A 25,326-nucleotide genomic window follows, 5' to 3' on the forward strand; every position below is an offset into this window, starting at 1 on the left:
GGCAATTATGTATATACAGATATGTGCATTAAAGTGGCATGTGAATGAAGTGAGGTAGTGTTTGGGATAATACAGCACAATATACAACAGTACGGTGCAGCAATACGGCATCACGAACAACCCTGAACAGTGACACAGTATGCGGTACAGGAATATGCGGTGCATAATGCATAGATGGTAGTTACACTTGTGTGTGCACGTGCATTAGTCATTCTGAAAAGCCACGGAGATCAATAGATACTAATAATATACTTTTAATATATTTCCATACTACTTATACTTACTTATAATTAGTATTTCCATAGAGTAGTAGTAATAATTTATAATAACTTATAAGGTGCGCACACAGAACACTGTAGGATAAACAAAAAAACAAGCTCCAATTCTCAGAGTTAGGTTTACCTCTCACACAATGAGTTGAAGACACCAAAGTGTTGAACATAGCATGATCGTATTCATGAATTTATCAATTTACAGTAAAGCAGTGGAAACGCACATTATGCTTAACCGGCATACTGTACACATGCTGTATAACAGGCATCAGTAGTTCATCCTTGGATTTTCCCCTAACCCTTGTCTTAATCTGAAGAACATTTACATTTAGTCATTAAGCAGGCGCTTTTATCCAAAGCGACTTACAATTATTCAAACACCGATGGGCGCAGCCATCAGGAGCAATTAGGGGTTAAGTGTCTTCGCCAAGGACACTAAAGCATGCTCAGGAGCTCCGAAGTAGGGCTTAGGCCTTTTTTTGTGTTGACCACACCCCTAGCATTTATTAGAGGCCCAGTTTTTATTTGACAAACTGTTTATATTTGAGAAAATATGGTAAATCAAATATATGAATTACCTTATCTTCTAAACCTTACACTGCTATTGTGTACATTATCGCCTCGATGCTAACCCTGCTATTTGCTTTTAATGCTGAGTGTACATGGGCTGGTCCCCATCCAGAGTGATGCGACCCGACTGGGCAGACTCAGTCTGTTGGTCTGTTTGAAGCAGGTGGAGACTGCAGACTGGTTTAGGGAGAGGTTGAATATAGAGGTGAATACCTCCGTTAGCTGCCTGGAATGCCATCCGGCCCTGGTGACTTCTGTGGGTTTACTCTTTTGAAAGCTCTCCTCACATCAGCCATTGAAACGGAGTGCAGTCGTCCTGGTCCTCAGCTAGCCTCCCAGTAGGAATGGTGTTGCTTGTCTCAAACCATACGTAGAAGGTGTTGAGGTCGTTAGGGAGAGAGGCGGCGAGCTGGGCATCACTACTATTTTTCCTTTTGTATTCTGTGATGATTGGCAGTCTGCAACACATGGGTCGGAGCTGTGGTAGTTTGACTCCAACTTGTCCCTGTAGTCTCTTTTGGCATCTCTGATAGCTTTCCGTAGGTCATATCTGGACTTCCTCAATGCCTCCAGGTCCCCAGAGCTATAGGCAGAGGACCATGCTCTGAACTTAGCATGGACATTACCATTCACCCTGGGATTTTTGGTTGAGGAAAGTCCTAGCATTAACTTTTGGAGGGCTGAAACAGAGTCTGTGTATTCATCAATGTCCCCTTCATCTGCAATGCAGAACATCTGCCAATCTGTGGATTTAAGACAGTCCTGCAGAGTGGCAATGGATTCCTCATTCCAGCGTTGAACTGCCTGAAGAACCGTTTTTTCCGGTTTTAGGCATCTGCGGGGGTATGTAGACTGTTTGATAATAGCAGAGCTGAATTCCTGAGGCAGGCAGAAGGGGTGGACATTTACAGTTAATATCTCCAGGTCTGGTGAGCAGTGTGTTGAAAGTGCCGCTACATCCGAAACCCAACAAGAGTTAACCATAATGCAGACTCCCTCGGCTCTCCTTTTACCTGACTCCATGGTTCTGTCCTGCAGGAAGATGAAAAATCCAGCCGGGGTAATGGCCGAGTCAGGCACAGTAGGATCCAGCCAGGTCTCGTTAAGCGCCAGCACCAGCATTTTACATGTCCCGCTGGAAGTTAATCCGTGCGTGTAGCTTGTCCATTTTATTGTCAAGGGATTGAAAATTCGCAAACAAAATGCTCAGAAAAGGCGGATTGCTGTATCTTGTCGCGTATTGTCATTGTCACGTTTGACTCTTTTCTTTCTCCTCCAGCTGTTGATCATACTGCATGAGAGATCGTGCAGTATGTACAAAAATACAAACAAAAAAAAATGATAATAAACAAAAAAAGGACGAGTTGTGCAAGGAGCCACTGTCAGTGTGACCTCTCCGCGCATCGGAAGCAGAAGAGGATGTATTTACTCGTTACTTGCGTTAGCCTACATAAGTTCTACATCTGCATTAGACGAGTTGCTCATTCTGGACACTGCCACTCTGTCTCCGCTGTAGTGTTTTTCCAAGTGCAGCCTATCCAGGAGGGAGGGGCTGGGCTTCTTTATATATCGACAAACATCATTGGTTGGAGGTGAAAGGTCAGCTATAGATCATCCAAATTGATTGGCTCTACGTTTTCACCTCTTGTGTGACAACGGCTCTTGCGGGAGCTTGTGGACAAAAATGGCAGATTGGTCTACAACTTTTGAGGGGTGGATAAACATGTCAAATAAGCTGGACTATACTATAAAGTTTGGTGACCGAGCGACTCAAGTGAGTTTGCTTTTGGCACGTTAAATGCAGTTTATATGCCATTTAAACATGTTTCTGTTCCTTTTAAGTCCGTCATTCATCTAATTCATTTTTAGTAAGGCCAACCTCTTTTAAATTGTTTTATTTATTGATACAGTCTTAATTTTAAGCAGTTATAGCCTACTGCCAGTGCTGCCTTGATTCTCCTAAGCACGCAATTGAGCCTTGTTCTTGCCACGACATTTGTCTCTGAAGTGCTCTTTGGGCTGGTTTTCACCAATGTTGCTGTCAGATTTGTTTATTAAAGAGCATTAAAGAAAGTTATTGTGTATGTCCTCCTAATTAGGGAAGGGATTTGTGCTGATATGTGGGCATATGCAGGGTTTAACGTTATATTGTTAACTGTCAATTACGTGACACTGCATCTCAGGCGATGTTGCGGAGTAATGCAAAAGTAATGTAACAAGTAGTGTAACGAATAACTCTCTATAGGGAGTAATTAAGTAAACTAATGCATTACTTTTTAAAGTAACGAGTAATGTGTAATACATTACATTTTTTGTGTTACAACCCCAACACTGATGACCATAGAATGGACTTGAGGCCAAAGTAAGTTGAAGCAACTGCTTTACTGGGAATAACGACCAAACTACTACATCTCCAAGAAGTCCAACCTTTTCTAACTCGACATTTTGGACTCCTTTGAACATTCTCTTGCATGTAATACTCATGGAGGACTCAAGCAGAGCCCTATGCGATCCGGGTCGTCTTTAGAAAACCCAACACACCTTTGCAAAGCGGTTTGGTGCCATTCCATGTGCGGTCCTTGGTGCAGGTGAGTACGGAGGCACGATCGGCGTCCATGGTGAAGCCCGGTGAGCACTGGAAGCTGACTGTGTGGTTATAGGTGAAGTCGGTTCCCACTCTCATGCCATTGGCCGGAATGCCAGGGTCGCCACAGTTTATCACTGTAGCGGAAAGGGGAAGGGGCAAAGGGAAATAGGGAAATCAAGGAGTTTTTGAGATTAAGGCAGAGATACCGTAGTGCAAGATACAGAATGAGTTTGAGTGTATGTTCATGTGTTTATATTTGTGTGTGAAAAGCAGAATAATAGGGAGAGGGCAACGGGGAGAAGACGTGGGAACACATCAAAAGGGAAGATGATCAAAAAAAACGCACACAAGAAACATCAGAATTAATTCCACCGACGTGGTTGCAATTTGCTACCTCATCATGTCAGAGCCACATTACTTGGCGATATAATTTGCTTGGCCTTTGATTGTATTTGGCAAAGCGAGAAATCAATGTCGTACAATTAGGATAATATACAGCCAAGTAAACAAACTATTTAAAATTGTACATTGCCCCTGGGCCTCGAAGCAAATGAGCTGATGCTTGTGGAGTGTTTCACACTTTACCAAAGCCCTTAGCGAAGTCATTCTAGTGCCTAAATAGGTAAGTGTGGTGTCATGGCGGAGTAAACAAATGTGTAGCTTGTAGCATAAATATTATATCTTGCATACCTAAACGGAACATTATACTAATAAGGTACAGGTCCCTGCATCTGAAATGGCATGCTATATACTACGTATTGCATGTTTGTACCATTGTCCTCGGTGCTTTAGTATGTGAGTAAAATGAATGGGATAGGATACTAGGACAAACATACTATGGATTTAGTCATACTAGAAACACGTATTAATTTAGTGTACTAGTATGCTAGTAAGCCATCTCTGACTCATAAGGGTTATCCTAAAATTGTAGATACAGGAAGTCTACAGGTTGGGTACGCTGCATCCTAGAGGGAAAAAAAAAACGTTATCTTCTTACAACATCTTACAATTTCTCTTCTGAGTTAAAATCCACATAAAATAATGTAAAAATGTATGTGTCATAGAATAACAGTGGTTTAGCAGCTTAAAAATGCAACAATTCATTTGTTTTCCTTATTGTATGATTAAAGTAATTTAGAGAGTGTTTAAGATGTGTACATCTTGAAATAAAAATGTTAACATGAATACCTTGCTTCAAATCTTGTGGTAACTTTGCATAAAGGTTTAGCATTGCTGAGCTAACACATCCACAACCTCCCTATTGTCTCAACGCTAAATGGATGCCTACCTACATAGTCACAAAATCAATGTCACATATTGATGATAATGACATTGATAACGACATTGGATCCTATAGAGGTAGAGTAGAAGTAGAGAATATGATGGTAGAGTAGAGTAGAGTAGAGGGACGTAGAGGGAGGTAGAGAAAAGGGAGAATAGAGAGTAGAGTCGTGGTAGAGTAAAGGGAGAGTAGAGTTGAAGAAGGTAGAGTACAGTAGAGGTAGAGAAGAGAAAGGCAGAGTAGAGGTAGACAAGTAGAGGTAAAGTAGACTTCCTTATCCCTCTCTTCACTAGGAACAACATATATCCCTTGCATAGGGAATAAATCCTTGGTGGCCAGAGATTTAAAATTCATCTCTGACATTATATTGGATTCATCAATTCCCTAATTATAATTGTCATTATATTGACATAAAAACGCTTTTAGTACCACTTTGACGGAACAATCCATGAGACTAGTGGTACAGTACGGTGCCTGAAGCAGCAAGAATTCACGTAAATTAATCAAACCAAACGTCAATTACACTCTACAACACAATCTACACTCTTTGTGCGGATGAGAAGGACCATGGAAAAAGCAGAATGTATATAATAAATTATAATGTTGATGTAAAGTTGGGTGTTTTGGCTACCTGAGCACTCGGGCACGCTCCCGGTCCAGGTCCCGTTGACAGTGCAGTGGCGGGTGAGCAGCCCCGTGGAGTAATAGCCCTCTCGGCAGGAGTAGGTAATGGAACGGGAGAACGTCAGGCCGTCGTGGATGATGATCTGGGCGTTGCGAGGGGTGCCCGGGTTTCCACAGGAAATCACTGACAGTGATAAGGATCGAGAAGGAAGAAAGAACAATTATTATGTGGCGCAAATCTTTCGAGATTTAAGGATAGAAATTCAACCAACCAAATGAATCTGTCACCTTTCCTTCATCTGGGCATGTATAGACAGATCAGAGATGAAGGTCTAAATTATAAATGAGAAGCTCTCCTCGGCTATAGCCTCTCTACCCTGTACATCCATCCATCCATCCTTCTACCCATTGAACCAGCCAACGTACCACCCGACCAATATAACTAACTAAACCACTGACACCCCATTATTTCTCAGTTTTAGAGTGTATATAAAACTCACTCTCTCTATTTCTATCCATTTCCTCCCACCTTGCAACCGCACACACTCCTTCCCCAGCTCCGAGCTTCATAAGTACTTCTCCGCTTTGATGGACACATCCCTTGCTCGGTTAATTCCTCGGTGTGTGTCCCACGGCCGGTGATGGCTCTGTTCATTACAGTATCCAGCTTGGCCCCAGCCCTCGGAGCCCACCCCTGGGCATCGCCCTCCTGTAATGACCAGATGTAGCCTAGGCCTTGAAGTCTGTGCCAAGCCAGAACAGGTGGGCACCTCAGCCAGTGGGAAAATGAGACACCGCAAAAAAAGATGGTGTGGGAGTGTTGGAGGAATACTAGGATGAAAAAAAGAACCATAATGTGGAAGAGACTTAAGGAGTTGCAGGAGTATGGATCATCCAGAAAAAGGCCATAGAAGCAGGTAAAAAACAATTGCTGGGTCATCGATCATGTTCCTCAAATCAGGTGAATCCGCAATCACATTATAATTCTACCTCCACGACGAACAATTAAGCTCTCTCAAATACATTTCTCCATCTAATGTCATTGTGTAGTGCTCTCTTTGTCGCCTATGTAATTCAAAACTTGTTTTCCATGGTGGCAGTGCAGGGAATGCACCCCGGTTACTCCCAATGCGGTGCATCTTTTGTCCTTTCACTGCAAGCATAATGGATAGGCCATAACCAAAATGGCGAGCGTTCGATTGGTCTTCTGAACAAAAATCTGCTTTTCAGGTGCACCGATAGGATTGCAGTGGGTGGTGCGAAAAAGGCATGGGACAAAAGGTGGGCTCTGTTTAATCAATAGATAAAATTATGCTCCCCACTTTCTACATCTCTCCTTTGAAAACTCACACATAGGAGGAAAGATGCAGCTTGGAAACTGGTTAAAAATGCTCTACAACACACATTTATACACAAGGTGTTTCTGACATACAGACCTAAGACGGTACAGTCCAGTTTTAAAAGTAAAAGACTGATCTTCGGTGCAAGGGATCAGGTCTGCCTCATGGATATTTCTTTGTCAGGGAGCACCAAAATGAGGTTGAAAGGTGAGGAACAAGGAGGAACAGGGGAAGGATTATGGGCCTATTCTTAAAATCAGTTTGAATCCCCGACATCCCCAAATGCTGGTTTGATATCTCTATCAAACCAGCATTCCTCTTCCTCGCCCTCTCTTCAAGATCTCTATGAATCCCTACCTTTGTATTGACCTCTCTCTCTCTCTCTCTCTCTCTCTCTCTCTCTCTCTCTAGTAGGGGAAGCGAAGATGGCCATCTACCTCATGAGGAGGAACAAACTGAGGGGAAAGGAGAGTGTTTTAGGAAGAGTGTTTGTAGCGTTGGTCAGGGCCAGAGTCTTGATTGATTTTAACTTTCACAGACTGATGAAGAGTCTGGACGTCTTCATCAAGCTGTGGTGTTTTAATGACGCCATCTGTTCCCTGGTGGAGGACGACCTGTGCTTCCAGTCTGTTTTTAACGTGTAAGTGTGTTTGTTGTATTGTCTGTAACTGTGAACTAGAGAAAATGTTAAAGTAAAGATACTTAAAAAAAAAAAAAAAAAAATCTCTCTCTCTCTCTCTCTCTCGTCTTACTACTTACCTCTGTCGGGTGGACTGTATGGTTCTGCATGAGTGGAATAATAGGCGAATCATGCAGTGACGTCCAATTAGCAGGGGTGAAGCCAAGTGGATAATCAGGGGAAAAGTAGCCAATGGACAACAAACAAATGATCACAGTCCACCCTGTAGCATTAGTCTAAATGTTCTTCTTGGTGCGTCCGTTTGTGAGCCCTATTGTATAATATCATCATCGGCGCACTCACATGGAGGTAGGAATTCACCCATTCTTTTGTTTCTCACCGTGACACTCAGGCTGGGTGCCAAACCAGGTGCTGTTGGCCAGGCATGTTCTCTCCGACGAACCCCTCAGTGTGTACCCGGGCTCACAGCTGAAGCGCACCATACTGCCCACTGCAAACTCTTCCCCGAGGCGGATGCCGTGCACAGGGATGCCCGGGTCGCCGCACAGGCCGGCCGACTCTCCTGCAAGTCAACCCACCATACAGAAGACTTTAACACGATAAAATAACAAGGTTAAAAAAGGCTGAGGGAAGACGTACGTGACTCACGCGATGGTGAACGATGGCTCATTATAGGTTTTAATATGTTAATGTGGAAGGTACACGCCATTAGAAATGCACTCTCCACATGAGTGGTATTTCCATATCAATCCACGGTAATAATGTAATAATTTAGGCAGGAATGTAGCCCCGCCCCCCACCCCCCCACCCCCAACCTTTCCTCCATCATCTGATTAAAAAATATTATTGGCCTCCTTACCACCGGGAGTAATCTCACTCCCACAATGCATTGTATGGCATTTGTTCATGCAAATGCTCTTATTTGTTTTCATTTCAGTGTCTTGTTTGTACCGTCAGGCTGTTTGGTTCATTCCTCTGCACGCACTACGTTGAGAACAAACAGAAAACGTTTTTGGGGCTCGGTGTAATCACGGCATCTACACTGATTTTATGGGAAATCCGGTCTACAAGGCTTTAATAGCGCTTAGCTGGGGGAGGTAAAAGAAATCTGAATGTATAAAGGTTGCTTTTATAGTCGCCGGCGAGAAAGCCAGCAATATCTGGGATATATGAACATCATGAATTGTGACATTAAACTGTCAGGATGCATTTTTTTTGTCAACCTGCTTGAGCGTGTGGGGGTAGAGGTAACATTCCATAACTATCTAGCGAGCGAGCTAGCAGAACATAAAACAGTTTGGAACTCAGGTCCTCGAATTCCTGCCATCCTGACACTCCCCTCATCCTTCCTCCCTTTCTTCCACTTTCAGTTTTGTATTGTCAGTTCGTCAAGTCCGTCCATCAAGACTTCCAGCCCTAAGGAAGTGTGCTATAATGTTTATTTTATATATAGTGGTTTATTTTTTTTGTGTCCCGTCTCCATGTGTATGAATGTGATTCCATCATGTCATATGCATGTACATATGTACAGTATATATGTGGGAACACTGTGAATATATCGACTATAAATTGGCTTCTGTAGGTGTGAGGAGGGAGGAGGAGGATGGTACTGGATGTCTTCATAGTGCATGACCCGAACAGAGATGAAGATGCCCAGTCCCCCAACATCCACCCCCCACCCACCACCAAAATCTCGTCCCATTACCGGGTCTAATAGCAGATTAAACAGGCTTTATGGCGGACACTGGCTTTACCCTTGAGACCCATTGTGCAGACGGACATACTGATGGTTCCATCCGTGTTCTATCTCTGATCCCACCACCGACTAAAGCCCTTTATTTGTTGGCCCGGCATTAGGAGGAGTATCCTAGTGAGACGGGAGCCGATTTTACACCGAGAATTATTAAGTATTAGCAGTAGTGCGGGGCGGCTTGAGAACGGTGAAATGGCTGAGTCAAGCCACCTTTTCCCAACCTTTCATCAGAGGTGAACTTGAATATAAGTTTAGTGTTGTTAGACGGTCAGTCAGTTCATCTTTCCATACCGGAGCAATGCGGCAGCGAGCCACTCCATTGGCCATCCAGCTGGCACATGCGGGTGGTGTTGCCGACGACAGTGCGCTGGCCGATGCAGCTGAAGCGGATGACCGAGCCCACCGTCCGGCGGTCGCCCGAGATCTGGGCGTAGGGAGGCATGCTGGGCCTGTCGCACAGCACCACTGAATAAATAGGAGAAACAGGAGACAGTGATTAAACGGCGAAGACAAATACTGTATATCAGGGGTCGGGAACCTTTGGCTCGCAAGCCAATTATGGCTCTTTCCATGACGGAATATGGCTCGCAGACAATTTTGAGCTAAAATTTTTCATCACAATTAACAAGTAATAAATAATTTTTCTGTGTCATTTTAAAGGAAAACAGGTAAGAGAAATTACAACTTTGAAAATAGAATTCAAAATATAAATGTGGAGGACAAAGGGGCGTGGTCAAGCACCGGCTGCGGACCACATAAAGACTCCGGGCGCCTTTCACTCGGCGCCCTGCCCCTCCCGGGTCTCTGCTCAGGCGCCACTTGTGGGAGTCTCTGCCCACAGGTGAAGGGTTTAGGGAGGGAGATGGAGTCGACATGGCGAGAGTTTTATTGTTCATTTCAATATGCGGCACGCAGGCCACAATTATATATATCAGTGAGGATTAAATAATAATGGTGGATAATAATGATCCTCTTGGGCGCAGGAGGAATGGCGTTCCACTGCTGGGCTGCTTACGAGCCCGTGCTCCCATCCCCTCTGTAAGACAGACGAACATTAAGAAAACTCCCTGCCTCCAGTCGGACCAATCAGCTGAACACAAGTGGACAGAAATGGAAAAAACGTCAACATGTATGTGACAAATAATCTTTTGAACTTGAACCTGAACTTGAACCTGAAGACCAGCTGATTCCTAAAACTTGGAACGAGCTTCCCGTCACACACCTCACAATGCAGCGTGTGAGTATTGCCGTACTGACCCTGTCTGGCTCTACATACGCATGTGAGCAGTCTTTCTGGCACCTGAGAAACATTAAGAGCAACCTACGCTCAAGTTGAACTGATGGAAGACTCACTACGTATGAAGCAGACTACAAGGCCACCAGCAAAACCATGCAGCACCACAAGTCACATTAATGGTAAAAAGTATTTCATTTATTATTGGTTAGCTACAGTATAACAACAATATTATTAAGAAGAATAAAGAGAATTTTTTTATATAAAGCGCTTTTTTATGTACTCAGAGATGTGTTATACATTAAATGTTAAATGTATGCCTTACTTAAGAAATACACGCATTAAGTTGCATTCAATTTTATTAAATATTATATGGCTCACAAGGAAATACATTTAGAAATATTTGGCTTTTATGGCTCTCCCAGACAAAAAGGTTCCCCACCCCTGCTGCATACCCAAACCAATGATGCTGTGAAAAAGTCTCAATGCTTTCCATACTTCAATCAGAGTCTGCATCACCGCAGGGGCATATACTTTGTATTTGCTGGGCGCACTCTTGTTTAAATTATCACCGATCACCTGTGGCTCTGTCACCTCGCAGTGGAGAATCCAAAACCGTTTTTTTCCCTATTCACTGTCCCTTTTCCTTTGGTGTGTTACAAAACATGAGAAACTTTATTTCCTTTGTATTATTGGATGTGTAGTCTGCTGCGGTGTTTACTGCAGTTTGATTCTCGTTAGAACACACACACACACGCACACGCACACACATACACACAAACCCTAACCCAAACACCTGTCCTCAACTAAACGAGAAACTCATCTTAAACTGTATTAACCTCTCTGCCCGATTTCAGCCATCTGACCGTGACACCCTGTATATCCTAAATCCTTCCTAAACAGAATCTACATCATGAGTGCCCGCAATCTTTCAGATACCAAAGAGTTAACAGTTCCACTAGATACACTATTGATCCCCGTGAGGGAATTTGTCCTTTGCATTTAACCCATCCTAACTATTTAGAAGCAATGTGTAGCCATAGCATGCGCCGTGGTAATTAAGGGTATCGGCAGGAGTGCCCAACCTTATCATGAACTGTATGTCTTAGGGTTGAAGGAAACAGGAGCATCCGGAGAAAACCCACATTGACATGGGGAGAACATGCAAACTCCACTCTGAAAAGCCCCAGTCGGGTTCAGACCGAGAACCTACTGTGAGGCAGCAGTGCTAACCACTGAACCACCATGCCATGCTAAAGATAAAAAAAAATTGTCCCCTCACCCTCCCAGTCCTTCACTGCATTGCTTACATTAAGAGGAACATGCCCTTCGGAGACCCTCTGGTTTTACTCACACAGGCACTTTGGCAACGAGCGGTCCCAGGTGCCATCGCCCTGACAGGAGATGGAGCTGGTGCCCAGCAGGTAGTAGCCGGGGTTGCAACGGTATGACACAGCCGTCTGGAAGCTGTAGCGATGCGGCCCGCTGGGCAGCACCTGCCTGATACTGTTCTCCACATGTCCTGGCTCGGTACAGTTCACAACTGGTGAGGAAGAGAGGGGGTTTGAGAATGAGATAATGGGTTACATATTTATATCACACATCCTCAAGGCCGAATTACTGAATAAGCACATATGCTCCCACATCCCTCAGGAATGGAAATTTCAGAGCTTTAATTTGAAAAAAGAAAGCATGCTTTCATTTGCATATGACTCATTGTAAACAGATGACAAATTCAAAGTGCGTCAACTCATTCACAATTGCCGAAATCTCTTCTTTCACCTCATCCTCCTCACCCCACAATCCATCCACTGTTGGTGTAGGCTTCTTGTGCCAATGGCGTCATATTAAAGTACAAACAAGAAGAAGAAGTGGACAAAACAGCAAGAAGAAGCAGACAATGGATTGTCGTGGATGAAGTACGCGCTTCACTTACACTATCTGCTAAGAACAAGGCAATAGTGTAAATCTTAACCGAGGGACAAGTTGGTTTCCTACAATAAGTGCCATTGCTTACGAGCCAGGGAAAAGTACTGCCTCCCCAGAAAGGCAAAGGGCGAGTTACATTCGTTCTTAACCTCTTATCTTCCTTTCATTGGTTAAAGGAATATAATTTGTGTCTTAAGCTGCTTTCACACATGCACTCCAGACAATGCCAGGATAATGTCATTCAATTGTTCGATGAGTTTATATCCATGATCGGAGAAATCAAATTTTGTTAACAATTGGTCTCATTGGGTATACCTGGTGTAGGTCAATGACAAATACATCACGTGATCTGATCATGCCCACATGATAAGATAGCGGCATATAGGACTATGGAACTAGGATAACGTCCGGACCTGATTATCCAGACATTGTCCAGAGTTACCCTTTCACACGTGCAACAAAAAAACTGAGATTGTCCGGAGGTGACGCAATGACGCTGCAGAGTTTTACAGCACACCAAGATGGCAGACCAGGCTACAGACTTATTATTACTTGGAATTTTTTATTGCGTTGATACACCATGTATTTGGACGTATCCACAATATGAACAAGAGAGTGGAAAGAAATATTAAGGAAAGCAGAAAGGAGCACACAGCAGCGATGCTCCGTGCACAAAGATTTTGCACATGGGTAAATTACCGGCGCATGATAAAGACTTGATCAACACCCGGCATGCCCACTCCCTTGGGGTGAATGCTCCGGACACCTGCTCTGTTCACACATACTGCTCAATCTGACATTTCCTGGATTTTGTACGAGCATGCTGGCAGGGTAAAGTCCAGGTAATGTCTGGGTCAAATGATTTGGACATTTGCGTTCACACATACCGCTCCTCTAGGAAATGTCCGGATTCATTCAGGGTTGCAGTGCATATGTGACAGCAGCTTTAGTTTATAGATTTAGTCTGCTTCTCTCAATTAAGTAGTACAGAGAATTAAGTAAGATTTCAAGGACTTGACAACCACCAAAACAACAAACAAAATTTGATCAAATATAATATAAAAAAAAGTTGTGTCATATGAGTGAAGAAGAATTTATATAAAAAATAAAATAAATTGAAATAAAATGGAATAGGTAGAAGGAATATGCCTATGTATATACAGATATGTGCATTTAATTCACATGCCACTTTAAATGCACATATCTGTATATACATAGGCATATTCCTTCTACCTATTCCATTTTATTTCAATTTATTTTTTATTGTATTTTATTCTATATATGTTTTATCTTATTCTATAAGTATTCCACTTACTGTATTACGTTTTTGGAGTCAGTTAGTCGGTCTATTAGAAAGGAATTTTCTACTTTTTATTTTATTTTTGTACTTTTTCCTAGGACATATTGTGTGCTATCACCGGGTGCGTTGCATTACATTTCACTGCATATATGTATGGAAGTATGTATATGTATGTGACAAATAAAAATCTTGAATCTTGAATCTTGAAGAAATGGACTGGCAAATTAAATTGTGCAAAATTTGCTATGACAACATTGGCAGAAACATTGTGTTATTAGGTTTAGGAACTTCAAATAAATGTATTTCCTCACATTTAATCACAGTCAGGTCACATTAGTGCATTTTAAGTGAAGTTAAACACACTTAAATATTAGAATTTCATCTTTAGTTTTCTTATGCCACACTGCAATTCCTTCGTGCCCCACAGTTTGAATACCTCTGGTGACAGGGGTTCATTATACGTGTTTTTTTTTTTTTTTTCTTTTAGAGCCTCAGGCTCTCCTCAGAAAGTGAATAAACCTCCCTGTGTAGGCCAAGATGACTCACCAGCATCGCTCTGAAACTTTTTCCCTTAGTCTCTCACGTCCTAAGTACACACCAAAGCCCAAAGAAAACCATGAGCAACAGCTAAGCAAACCCTTCTAGTGCAGTGTTTTTCAACCACTTAGTGCACTATGAGAGCTCGCCAGGTGTGCTTGAGAAAATGTTTCAAATTGTGTTTAATGGAAATTAGCTTTTGTGTTGCAAGGTCAAAATTGCAAGGCTGCACTATTTAATATTATTCATTTACATTACATTTAGCAGACGCTTTTATCCAATGCGACTTACAATTATTCAAACACTGATGGACGCAGCCATCAGGAGCAATTAGGGGTTACTGTAAGTGTCTTGCTCAAGGACAACCTTTAGATTACTTGACGATCAGCTCTACCTCCTGAGCTACCATCCCCACCCCACCATCCACCTCCAGGCAAAATAACAGCTCTGTACTCATCAGAACGTCTCATCAGAAAGTATCGCTGTGAAAGTGAATGTGAAAGTGAATTCATTGTTATGAAAGCTAGACTATGTTTCTTTTACTTTTTCTTTACTTTTTTGTTTGTACTCTTTATTACATTTCACTGCATATATGTATGGAAGTATGTATATGTATGTGACAAATAAAAATCTTGAATCTTGAATCTTTACTGAGATTCGGGGCAAGTCACTCTATAAGTGTGGCTCTTTGTTCGTTTGATTCAGTTGCTGTAATGCCCGATGAGTGAAGGAGGACTCTATTTCTTTATTTCTATTTCTTTAAGTGGATTGCAAAGAGTAAGTCACATTCAATATGAATAATGCCAAACGCCTTGACATTTTCTGTAATGAATTTTAATTTATTCTTATTTAGTGTAATCATTTTCAGTTTGTGATTTGAAGAGTCACTTTTTGCCGGAGTGACTCCAGACTCTAGTTGAACAAATCAAACAATTAATTCACGAGTCTTGCATTACTAACTATTTTAGGGCCATAATAATGAGCACAGTTTGACATGTTTGTGATGTTTGTAGTGTTTAACATGACAGTTGTGTGCCGTGCGATTATTTAATTGTAAAATGTGTGCCGTGGCATAAAAAAGGTTGGGGAAACTCTGGTGGTAGAAGCCACAATGTGCAATAACACCAACAAACTAACATACCACCATCTAGAAATGCCTGTGCAGCCATTATTTTCCCTTTCCCGTACACAAGACTTTTCTCCAGCCAAAAAATGAAGCCATTGTATGCTAATGCCCCCTAAAAGCTGCATCATTTTCCTGCTCCCGAGCTGGCCGACAGAGCCAAATCATCTCTCAATTACCCAGTATAATGTATTCCTTACAGCGTAGTGCTGACCTGCAGGATGGCCATTTACAACTTGACGCATAAGACCACTATGAGCTCATACTGAAGTGGAGTTGCTGCTGCTGCTGCTTCACCAGGTTCTCCTAATGCGGATCCAGCCATTTTATTTCATTTTATTTTATCATTTTATTTCCAGTTCTGAATTAATGCCGTGGAGCAACCACACAAGACCTCGACAAGATGTCCAACGGTCAACTCGGAGTAGAGTTAAGGAGTAGAGAGAAGCGGAAGATGAAAAGAGGAATAAAACGAGAAAGTGTGTGTGCAGAGGAGAAAGCGATGAGTAATTTCTCTTTTTATTTCTCCCCCATGGAAGCGAGCTGCTTTCAACCCTGCACCTCATATTGGGGCTCTCCCAAACGGTGGCAACTCAGAATATAAACATTCCATAGGTGTTTTCCAGCAGAAGTGGCACTATGAGACAATTGGCAATGATGGCAAGAAGAGGCGGGAGCGAAGTAATAACTTCATAATAACTTCGTAATAACTTCTTAATAACTTGTAAAAAATGTAAGAAATGTGACCTTTATTATGATGTGATAACATCCACTTTGTAATAACTCACAATACACTTCTTGAAAAAAACAAGTAACACTTTTTGCTGCATTATATAATGATCTATTACCCAATATGGTGGTGATTAAGTGCTGGGGGGGTAAAAACCTTTTATGATGCATATGTAATCACTATGTAAAAAACACAACAAAATCGCCATCTTGATGTACATCAAGTGTCATCCATAAATACAGAATATGTACTTAAGGGACACTGAAGGGCTTGCCGTTATTGATTAATATGTAATAATTATGTAACAACACACACATTTACAGTTTTGCTTGATTTTACTATACATTTGTTGAATTTAATTTTACAAATTTTCTATGGAAAGCTCACACTGACAGCAATTGTGGTGTGTTATTACATAATGCAGACCTACCAACCTTGGAAAAATATTTTGAGTACCAGAATAGTAGAAAGTCCATCACTTATCCACACCGTAGCCGTCTCAGGGCTAACAGGCCTAATCAGGTCGTATGCGAGCTAATATGGCTAACTATACTGTAAATACAGATTTATCTCATTAGGCTATACCCCTTGAAATGCATCATTTCACAAAGTTACCGAACATGTTTATCGACTTAAGATGCACCGATTGCAATTTTGTTGGCCAATTTCAATTTCCGAGTTTTTCTGTCTGACCTGACGATTCTGATCTTGGCCGATTGCCATTTTCATTCATCTGTATACTCATAATATCGATCATATTGAGTTTATATCCTTGATCGGAGGAATCGGTCTCATTGGGTATATCTGTTGTAGGTCAATGAAAAATACATCACGTGATAAGACAGCTGGGAGACAGATAGGATTACAGCTGCAATTTTCAGTTGCCACGATAGTGACATTGCTGATTTTGACACTGTTGGGCCAATTCACAAAGCGATTGCGTGGCTTTTGTGGCCGCTAAACCGACGCAAATAACAGAAAAAGCCAGCGTCTAATTCAAAATGAACCCGCAAACAGTGAAATGCATCACTAGCTGCGCTGCCATGCAAATAGTGTCTCGGTGTGCTGGTGCTATTTGTACGTATTGAAATTCTGTATTATTCATAGATTTGGTGGAAAATTGGCCCTTTCCTATGCAAATGAGCCTTGTTTAAAATAGTGTTATATTCAAAAACACCGCTGCAAATAACCACACGCAGTTTGAGTGATGCTGTTACCGTCTGCAGAGACGACCAACAGTAAAAGGCAAGGAAAAGGGCAGCACTACGCAATCATCTTCAGAGAGCTGCTGGAATTTAAGTGCATTTAGTGGTGTCAAGTGGTGTCACGCCCAGACTTTCCAGCGATTTGTAAATAATATTTCTACATTATTATTACAATTATTATTACTGTCACAGGATGTGAAGTAAGTGGAACACACAGCAGTCTGTGGTGGTTTTCAAAACACACTCCAATAGAGATTTGTTGAAACTTTGCTTAAATTATTTGTAAAAATAAGGCCTTACAAACGTTGACAAAAATGGATCTATAATTTCTATTAAACTTAAAAGATATAAAGAAAACAACTAACAGTTATAGGGAAAAGTGATAAAGTGGTCAAAACTAGTAGTGAACCACAGATGGAATGGAATCTCAGAACCATGGACAGCTCCACAGGCTATTATATCCCATAAATGTTGAAAACTTTAAAATGTGTTGTACCTGAGACCTGAGGAGTGTGTGAAAACTGGCCATATTAAATCTATTATATATATATATATATATACATATACAATAGGTTTGTATTCATACTAATACTAATACTAATACTACTACAAACTATTCATACTTCATCAGGTGTCCCCCCCCCGCAACCGCCCCCCCCAAACAATTTCCATTATTTTCAAACCACCCTCTAAGACTTCCTTACAATTTTACATTTTCATTAAACAATTTAAATAAAAATAAATACTGTAAGTTTTATATTTATTTAAGACTGATAATTTATTTATGTATGTGTATGAATGTGACAAATAATCTCTTGAACTTAATTTGTTAAACAGGCAGTGTAGAGCAGTGGTGTAAATGCGTAATGACTCTTACTTTTACTTTGCCACATGGATATCAGACACAAAACAAGCACAAATTGCACTCAGCAGCAAAACCTTATGGCCGTGTTTGCACTGGCATATCATCAGCGCAATATCTTTTGTGAATTTGTGGCTAAAACGGTTCTGATAGTGTGTTTTATTTCATGTTTCTATTAACCGCCGCAATCCATTTCTTTGTGAATTCGCTCCTATGTGTTTATTATAGTTCATTATTCACTATGGAACAATAATAGAATATGAAACTGTCCCTGAGTTCCAATAAAATTGAATATGGGACTGTCACCAAGTTTCAGTATAATGCAACCTGTAACCCTCACTGAGTTTTAGTAGGACAACTGTAAATATACAGTTAAACTTCAAATAAAAGTCTCTTCCACTTTAAATTGCAAATACATATTTTTACTTTATGTATATGGTACTTGCCATTCCAAAAAGATTTGCAATATTGCAAAAAAAAGGAATAATAATAAATGACCAGCTCGTCTCACTCCTGTTCACTGGACGTCCTCCTTTGCTCACCGTCCATTAACCCAACTGAATAAAATCGAATGACTCTCACGCCTTAACTGAGTGACTCCAAAAGTGAGTCTCAAAAAAGAGTCTAACTTTTCATCATGAGCAGAGTTTGTGACGTGCACTATGGGTACAAACAACCAGAGCAGACTTCACTGTAGTGATAGCGATAGATACGCAGTCTGCACAATTCTAGAATATTGTTAATTTATATAATCTTTTTGTTTTCCTGGAAGTACCACCAAACAGCCACCATTTTTTTCTTTCGCTCTTATTTTGAGCATCAACTCTGCAAATACATGTGGCATCTGGTCCAATCCAAGGGATGTAGTTGATAAACTGAATAAATGTACAGTTTTGTTTTGTATTGATTTTCTGCAATTTAATTGCAATGATATATATATATATATATTAAAAAAAATGTTTGTGTATTTTCAACTGGCATTTCGTACATGCGTATTGTGACAAAGAATTGTTTCGTTGCTTCACAAAATGCGTGGAGGTTTGCAGGTCTGCCAAATGTGTTGAGTTATTACTTATTCATCATAAAAGGTTGTAACCCCCACAATACCTAATAACCACCACATTATGTATAGGTTATTAAGAAATGCGGCATTATTACATAATGCTTTGTAACAACTCTCAGCCTCTCTCTCTCGCTCTCTCTCAGCTGTCTCAAACTTGGTGAAGAAACCAACAGATCCCTGCGTACCTAGTTATCTCTGAAGAGGGATGTCTATACTCTTGCTGTCTATTTACCGGTTGACTGATTTGTCTCTAGTTTTTTTGCTATGTTTATTGTTTCCTTCGTGATAAAGTTGCTGCTGCTATGACATGACTTACTGCAAATAAAGGAATCTTAAAAGTCAAGTCTCTCTCTCTCAGGTGGGCACCTCAGCCAGTGGTAAAATGAGACACCGCAAAAAAAGATGGTGTGGGAGTGTTGGAGGAATACTAGGATGAAAAAAAGAACCATAATGTGGAAGAGAACCATAATGTGGATCATCCAGAAAAAGGCCATAGAAGCAGGTAAAAAACAATTGCTGGGTCATCGATCATGTTCCTCAACTCAGGTGAATCCACAATCACATTATAATTCTACCTCCACGACGAACAATTAAGCTCTCTCAAATACATTTCTCCATCTAATGTCATTGTGTAGTGCTCTCTTTGTCGCCTATGTAATTCAAAACTTGTTTTCCATGGTGGCAGTGCAGGGAATGCACCCCAGTTACTCCCAATGCGGTGCATCTTTTGTCCTTTCACTGCAAGCATAATGGATAGGCCATAACCAAAATGGCGAGCGTTCGATTGGTCTTCTGAACAAAAATCTGCTTTTCAGGTGCACCGATAGGATTGCAGTGGGTGGTGCGAAAAAGGCATGGGACAAAAGGTGGGCTCTGTTTAATCAATAGATAAAATTATGCTCCCCACTTTCTACATCTCTCCTTTGAAAACTCACACATAGGAGGAAAGATGCAGCTTGGAAACTGGTTAAAAATGCTCTACAACACACATTTATACACAAGGTGTTTCTGACATACAGACCTAAGACGGTACAGTCCAGTTTTAAAAGTAAAAGACTGATCTTCGGTATGAGGGATCAGGTCTGCCTCATGGATATTTCTTTGTTAGGGAGCACCAAAATGAGGTTGAAAGGTGAGGAACAAGCAGGAACAGGGGAAGGATTATGGGCGTATTCTTAAAATCAGTTTGAATCCCCGACATCCCCAAATGCTGGTTTGATATCTCTATCAAACCAGCATTCCTCTTCCTCGCCCTTTCTTCAAGATCCCTATCTTTGTATTGACTCCTCAGAGAGAGAGAGAGAGAGAGAGAGAGAGAGAGTTGAGAAGAAACCATTGCAATTGGTTAAAAATAATGCGGAAATTGAGATGGAAAGTTGTGGAGGATGGTAGGAGACATGACTTAGGCTTTAGACATGAGATGGATGGAAAATGCAGATGTTGTCGCAGGACTTAATTTCACCGAGAAGGTAAACGCGGGCTTATAATGAAAAAAAGTGTGAAAGGCAGGGGGAGCGCACGCTTCCAAGGATGACTTGAATACCGTAATTAAGGTGATAAATCTGATTGACAAAAAGACCCCTAAGCTGCTTAAATATTTCCACAGTGAGCGGCAAGAATGAAGCGCTATCAAAATAGATGCGTAAACACTCACACATACACACACACACATACACACACACACTCACAAATGCATCTGAGAGTCAGCATCTGCATGGAAACACGGCTGATGCTAATATGATGTCACCACTGGAGCAAGGGGATTTAAAGCATACGTCCAGGAGGAAAACCTCCACCTGCTCATTCATCAACTGACAAACAATATCTGTGAAACTTTCCCACCTCCTCATCCCTTCGTAAATGTCTGGATATTAAAAAAATAGGGGACCTCCTTTCTGTCCTCATTCAAAACAAACTCGTTTATCAAGCCCTGATGGTTCCCCGTCGTTGGTTTGGCAAAAAACCAAAGGTTAGTGAGGGCTTTTAGACTGACACGCTTGTCAAGACACCTACTAATGAACAAAGTCATAGCTTGGCCAAATTAAATGTCGTTCCTGCTCCTCTCTTTCAAAGCACAGCAGAATCAATTCCATTCTAACAATTCGTTACAATAAAAACCAGGTCTCGAAAGGCCGTGCCGTGAAGGACTCCCAATGATTATTCCCCGCCTATTCATTATTCTATATTATATCTTGTTGCTATGAGGCGAGGGCCATGGAAGTGACCGCATCAAGTAAATATTAGCCCGGAACTCAGACAGACCCTGCGGGTTGAGAGTGGGATAATTAAATCATCTGGCCACAACTTTGTTTTATCATTTTTTTTACCATTTCAATCCACACTGATGCGCTCCTGCTAAACTCTTCCTCCCTCCAGGATGTCTCGACGATGCTAGCTCTCTTGATTGTGGTTGGCTCAGGAATGTGAGCTTGCACCATGCAAAACACTGGGTTGAACGATGGCTTCCCACACGTACAAATTGAAAAGGAAACACGTGGGCAAAACGTTTAATCTAAGACACCTTTTGCTCGGTGCTTAAAGGTGCTGGGAAACACAAGCTCTACCTTGGCAACGGCTGTATATTATTAATCTTCTCCATGAAAAATATGACATGAAAGTCATGATACCATACACATACGCATGACCTTTTCTGCAAATTAACTACGTCCCAGCTGGGATCATCTTTGTGTGCATACCATAGAAATGCAAACAGAGAGACAGACATGCAAACAAGAAAATAGATTTGTGCAGCAACCCTCCTGCACATATGCATGTATGCAACGTAGCACAGCTGATGCAAAGATAAACATACATACATTTCCTCACTTACTTTTACACCTAGGGAGGGCATTGCTCCACTGGCCGTTTGACTGGCAGGTCGATTTAACGACCCCCTGTAGGACATATCCGCTATTGCAGATGAAGCGCACAATGTCATTCAAGTTGAATTGGGTTCCTTGGGTCACACCAAATGTAGGGTTGCCAGGGTGACCGCATGTGATGGCTAGGGATGGAAGAAAAATATAATAGATTCGATTTAATTAGATTTTTGTGTAAGTTTAAGATCAAGAATTCTCCTATAGTTCGTCATTGTAGAATTCCACAGAACTTCATCGAGCCTGGTGTACTTACGGACGCAGACAGGGGTGTTTCCGGACCAGCGGTGGTCCTGTTCACAGATCCGCACAGACACCCCAATGAGCCGGAAGCCAGGGTTACATTGGTACACCACGCTGCCTCTGTAGTTGTAATTCTCCCCAATTATCTGACCATTGACGATGGGTTCAGGGGTCCCGCAATGGCCAGCTTTGACAGTAGAAAAAATAAATTGATTTTAAGACCAACATGAAAACACATGTGTAAGTATCTCAGTTCTACCTTTCGAATACCTTTATTGTTGACAAGTTACTCACCTAGGCATTGAACCTGTGTTCCGCTCCACAGTCCGTTGGACATGCACTCCCTAACCCGTGAGCCCACCAGGGTATAGCCGGTGTTGCAGGAAAAAATGGCCGTTGCTCCGTACACCGTCAGTGTTCCGATCTTGTTCCCGTTGGGCGGCGTTCCGAGATCCCCGCATGAGATAACTAACACAGAGAGACAGCAGTGTCATATGAGGGGCAATCAATCAAAACGTCCTCTTACCTACCTACCTACATACCTATCGTATTCATATCGGTAGTTATTTCTGTCTTTTCAGTGGCTTTATGACAAAATACCAGATATGGCACTGTGAGTCACATTGGGTATACTCACTGTCGCATGCCGGACGAGGATCCGGGTAGTCCCATGAGCTGTTAGGCTGGCACCGTATGACCCTTTTCCCCCTGTAGTAATACCCCAGGTCGCAGATAAGCATCATTATGGTGTCGTACTGGTTTTGAGTTCCATAGATCAGCCTCCATCTCCCATGGTCAACGGCTGAGTGGCCGATATCTGGACAGGTAACCGCTAGAGGGTCCAGAACAACCACGGCATTAGTGCTATGCTATGTTCCAGGGAGTACCCTGCCATTACCATGTTTCATGTCATGCATTAATCAACTGACCAACTTACATGTGATTCTACTGAGATGAATGGGTGCTATTGCAATTGGGAAGATGAATTCTAGGTCAAGAGCTCCCCTATATGCAATATTGTATGTTAATGCCACCTAGCTTTATCACTGCCAGTTTTGAAATTTAGTTGTCCCATCCTTATTCTGCAGGAATGCTAATGATGGAAAATATTTACAAGCACAATCTACGAGGCTGCTAAACTATATCAGTCTAAGGGTAAAAACTAAGGGTTCAGTTGACATTCAGTCGCTAAAATACTTACGTATACATCTGGGCGGAGCTTCAATGGGGCTCCATCTCCCAGATTCCTGACAGACTACAGAGGTGGTTAAGGGGCCCGCCAGCCTGAAACCAGGGTTGCACTGGTACATAGCCCTGGCTCCCAGAGTGAAATCCTGCCCGTCAATACTTCCATTGACCGGTGGCACAGGCATTCCACAAGACATGACTGAGAGAGGAAAGAGGGGGATCATTAATGTGTGAAAACAATATGAGATACAGAGATTCCATTCCAGACCTGTTTTGAGGGTTTAAAAAATCAGAGTTAGAGAAGTGTTTTATAATAACCAGCATTGTTTGCTCAGTACCTTGACCCTCCTGTTTGAATGTCCAACACTCATTGATGGTGATGGTAAACCCTTTAATTCATGTTGGATAAGTACAGATCTGCATTAGACTTGCCAATGTACTATTTGAGTTGTCTTCCTTTTCCTAGCTTTTTCTGCTAGACTCACAGTTGCAAAAAGGCAAATAGATTTATGGATGGTGTTAGAAAACACTAAGAAGTGTCCATGCTTTTTTGTCCCTCATCCGTCCACTGTGTGTGTTTAGCCGGGGTTTCAGCCCCCCTTACCTTGGCAAAGGGGTACCGGGGCATTCCATTGGTAGATCCCCTGCGGAGTGCGGGTGCACGTGGCGCTGCTTTGGCCAATGAGCCGGAAACCCTGGTCGCAGCTGAAGCGCAGTGTGCTGCCCAGCTTGGTGCCCGTCAGGCTGTGGACCGTGCCGTTTACAGGGTTGTTGGGAGGGCTGCAGTAGGCCGCTGTTCAAAAGGTACAAGAGTGGAATAAATAAAGAATATAAATACCAATAAATACGATAAAACGAGAATCATAACTAGGGTGGGTGGGTCTGAATCGTATTGAGGTGGAGACAGGCTAATGGGGCTTTAACGGCGTCTGAGCCCTGGATTTTCTTCACAACTGTTTTGCGTGGCGGGCATGGCAAAGAAGGACGTGCATTAATACGCGTCCTGACAGTGCCATCTCTTTAAGGCAAACGCCGCAATCTGGAGACGAGGGGGAAATTGATTAAAGGGGACTAAATGCTCCACGTCATTGCAGAAGTGGGAGCTTGTCTGAGGTGGCGTGAGAAGACCATAAAAGTGATGGATACACAATAAAAGAAACAATGTTTCGTTTTTGTTCTGGTTTGCTGGTTAAATAAGGGGGTGCCATAATCGTAAATCATACCCATCAAGTGGTGTAGGCAACAGGTCTGCCGCACCCAGAGAATCAAAGACAAACAGCTGGCTCATGATTGGACAAATATCTCTTGGAAAACACGCTAGTCTGTGCACCCACAGATGGGAAAAGGTATTTAGTTTTTGGGGGCGTAAATCGGAAATCAACATTATAAATTGGGACAGGACTTCAGATATCATGTTTGCGATATGCTCTGGGCCAGTGTGACGCAGTGATGTGAGCGTGGGCGTAGATTAGGATGGAAGTGGACCAAGGACACACACACACACATACACGGACAAAGAGCATATCATCCATTACACTTAATCGCTATGACTGCATTACATCTCTATAAAAATGCAAATTCCGGCTCAAACCACCCACAGCCAGCAATCAAAATTGCCACATTTTCCGAATCGGCCACGTTCAAGCACGCCGCACACAATCGGACAAGGCTGCCGATGATATAAAAAGTTACAACCGTTCAAACACCCGTGAGAAATATATCCGCCATTTATAGGGATTGGAAAACCCTCCCTCCATGTGAGCCAGAAGACGTATATTGGGAAATCTATATGAATGGGCATTCAAATTAAAATTCCTGCCAGGTGGTTAGACCAAATCCAGGTCTGGTGCCACAGCCATTCTAGCTAACGTTATGTGCAATTGAAAAGTTTTGAAGGGCAAAAGAGCAGTATAGATCAAAGGGTTGCGGAGGATTCATTCTCATTATTGTCCGCCCCATGATGGCCGG

General features: G+C 42.1%; 1 protein-coding gene across 1 annotated transcript in view; it reads right to left on the reverse strand.

The window, feature by feature from the left end:
* csmd2 (CUB and Sushi multiple domains 2) overlaps positions 1-25,326 on the reverse strand; it is a gene marked incomplete at both ends in the record, with an annotated part of 282,856 nt that overhangs the window by 16,738 nt on the left and 240,792 nt on the right. Inside the window, 11 exons of the mRNA XM_080019861.1 lie at positions 3,384-3,563; positions 5,343-5,519; positions 7,695-7,877; positions 9,360-9,533; positions 11,657-11,845; positions 21,882-22,055; positions 22,184-22,357; positions 22,465-22,638; positions 22,808-23,002; positions 23,372-23,557; positions 23,963-24,151. Of these exons, the coding sequence (XP_079875987.1) occupies positions 3,384-3,563; positions 5,343-5,519; positions 7,695-7,877; positions 9,360-9,533; positions 11,657-11,845; positions 21,882-22,055; positions 22,184-22,357; positions 22,465-22,638; positions 22,808-23,002; positions 23,372-23,557; positions 23,963-24,151 (1,995 nt within the window). The remainder of the gene's footprint in view (positions 1-3,383; positions 3,564-5,342; positions 5,520-7,694; positions 7,878-9,359; positions 9,534-11,656; positions 11,846-21,881; positions 22,056-22,183; positions 22,358-22,464; positions 22,639-22,807; positions 23,003-23,371; positions 23,558-23,962; positions 24,152-25,326) is intronic.

The sequence above is a fragment of the Zeus faber genome (genome assembly GCF_960531495.2).
Source record: "Zeus faber genome assembly, chromosome: 1".
Classification (NCBI taxonomy): domain Eukaryota; kingdom Metazoa; phylum Chordata; class Actinopteri; order Zeiformes; family Zeidae; genus Zeus; species Zeus faber.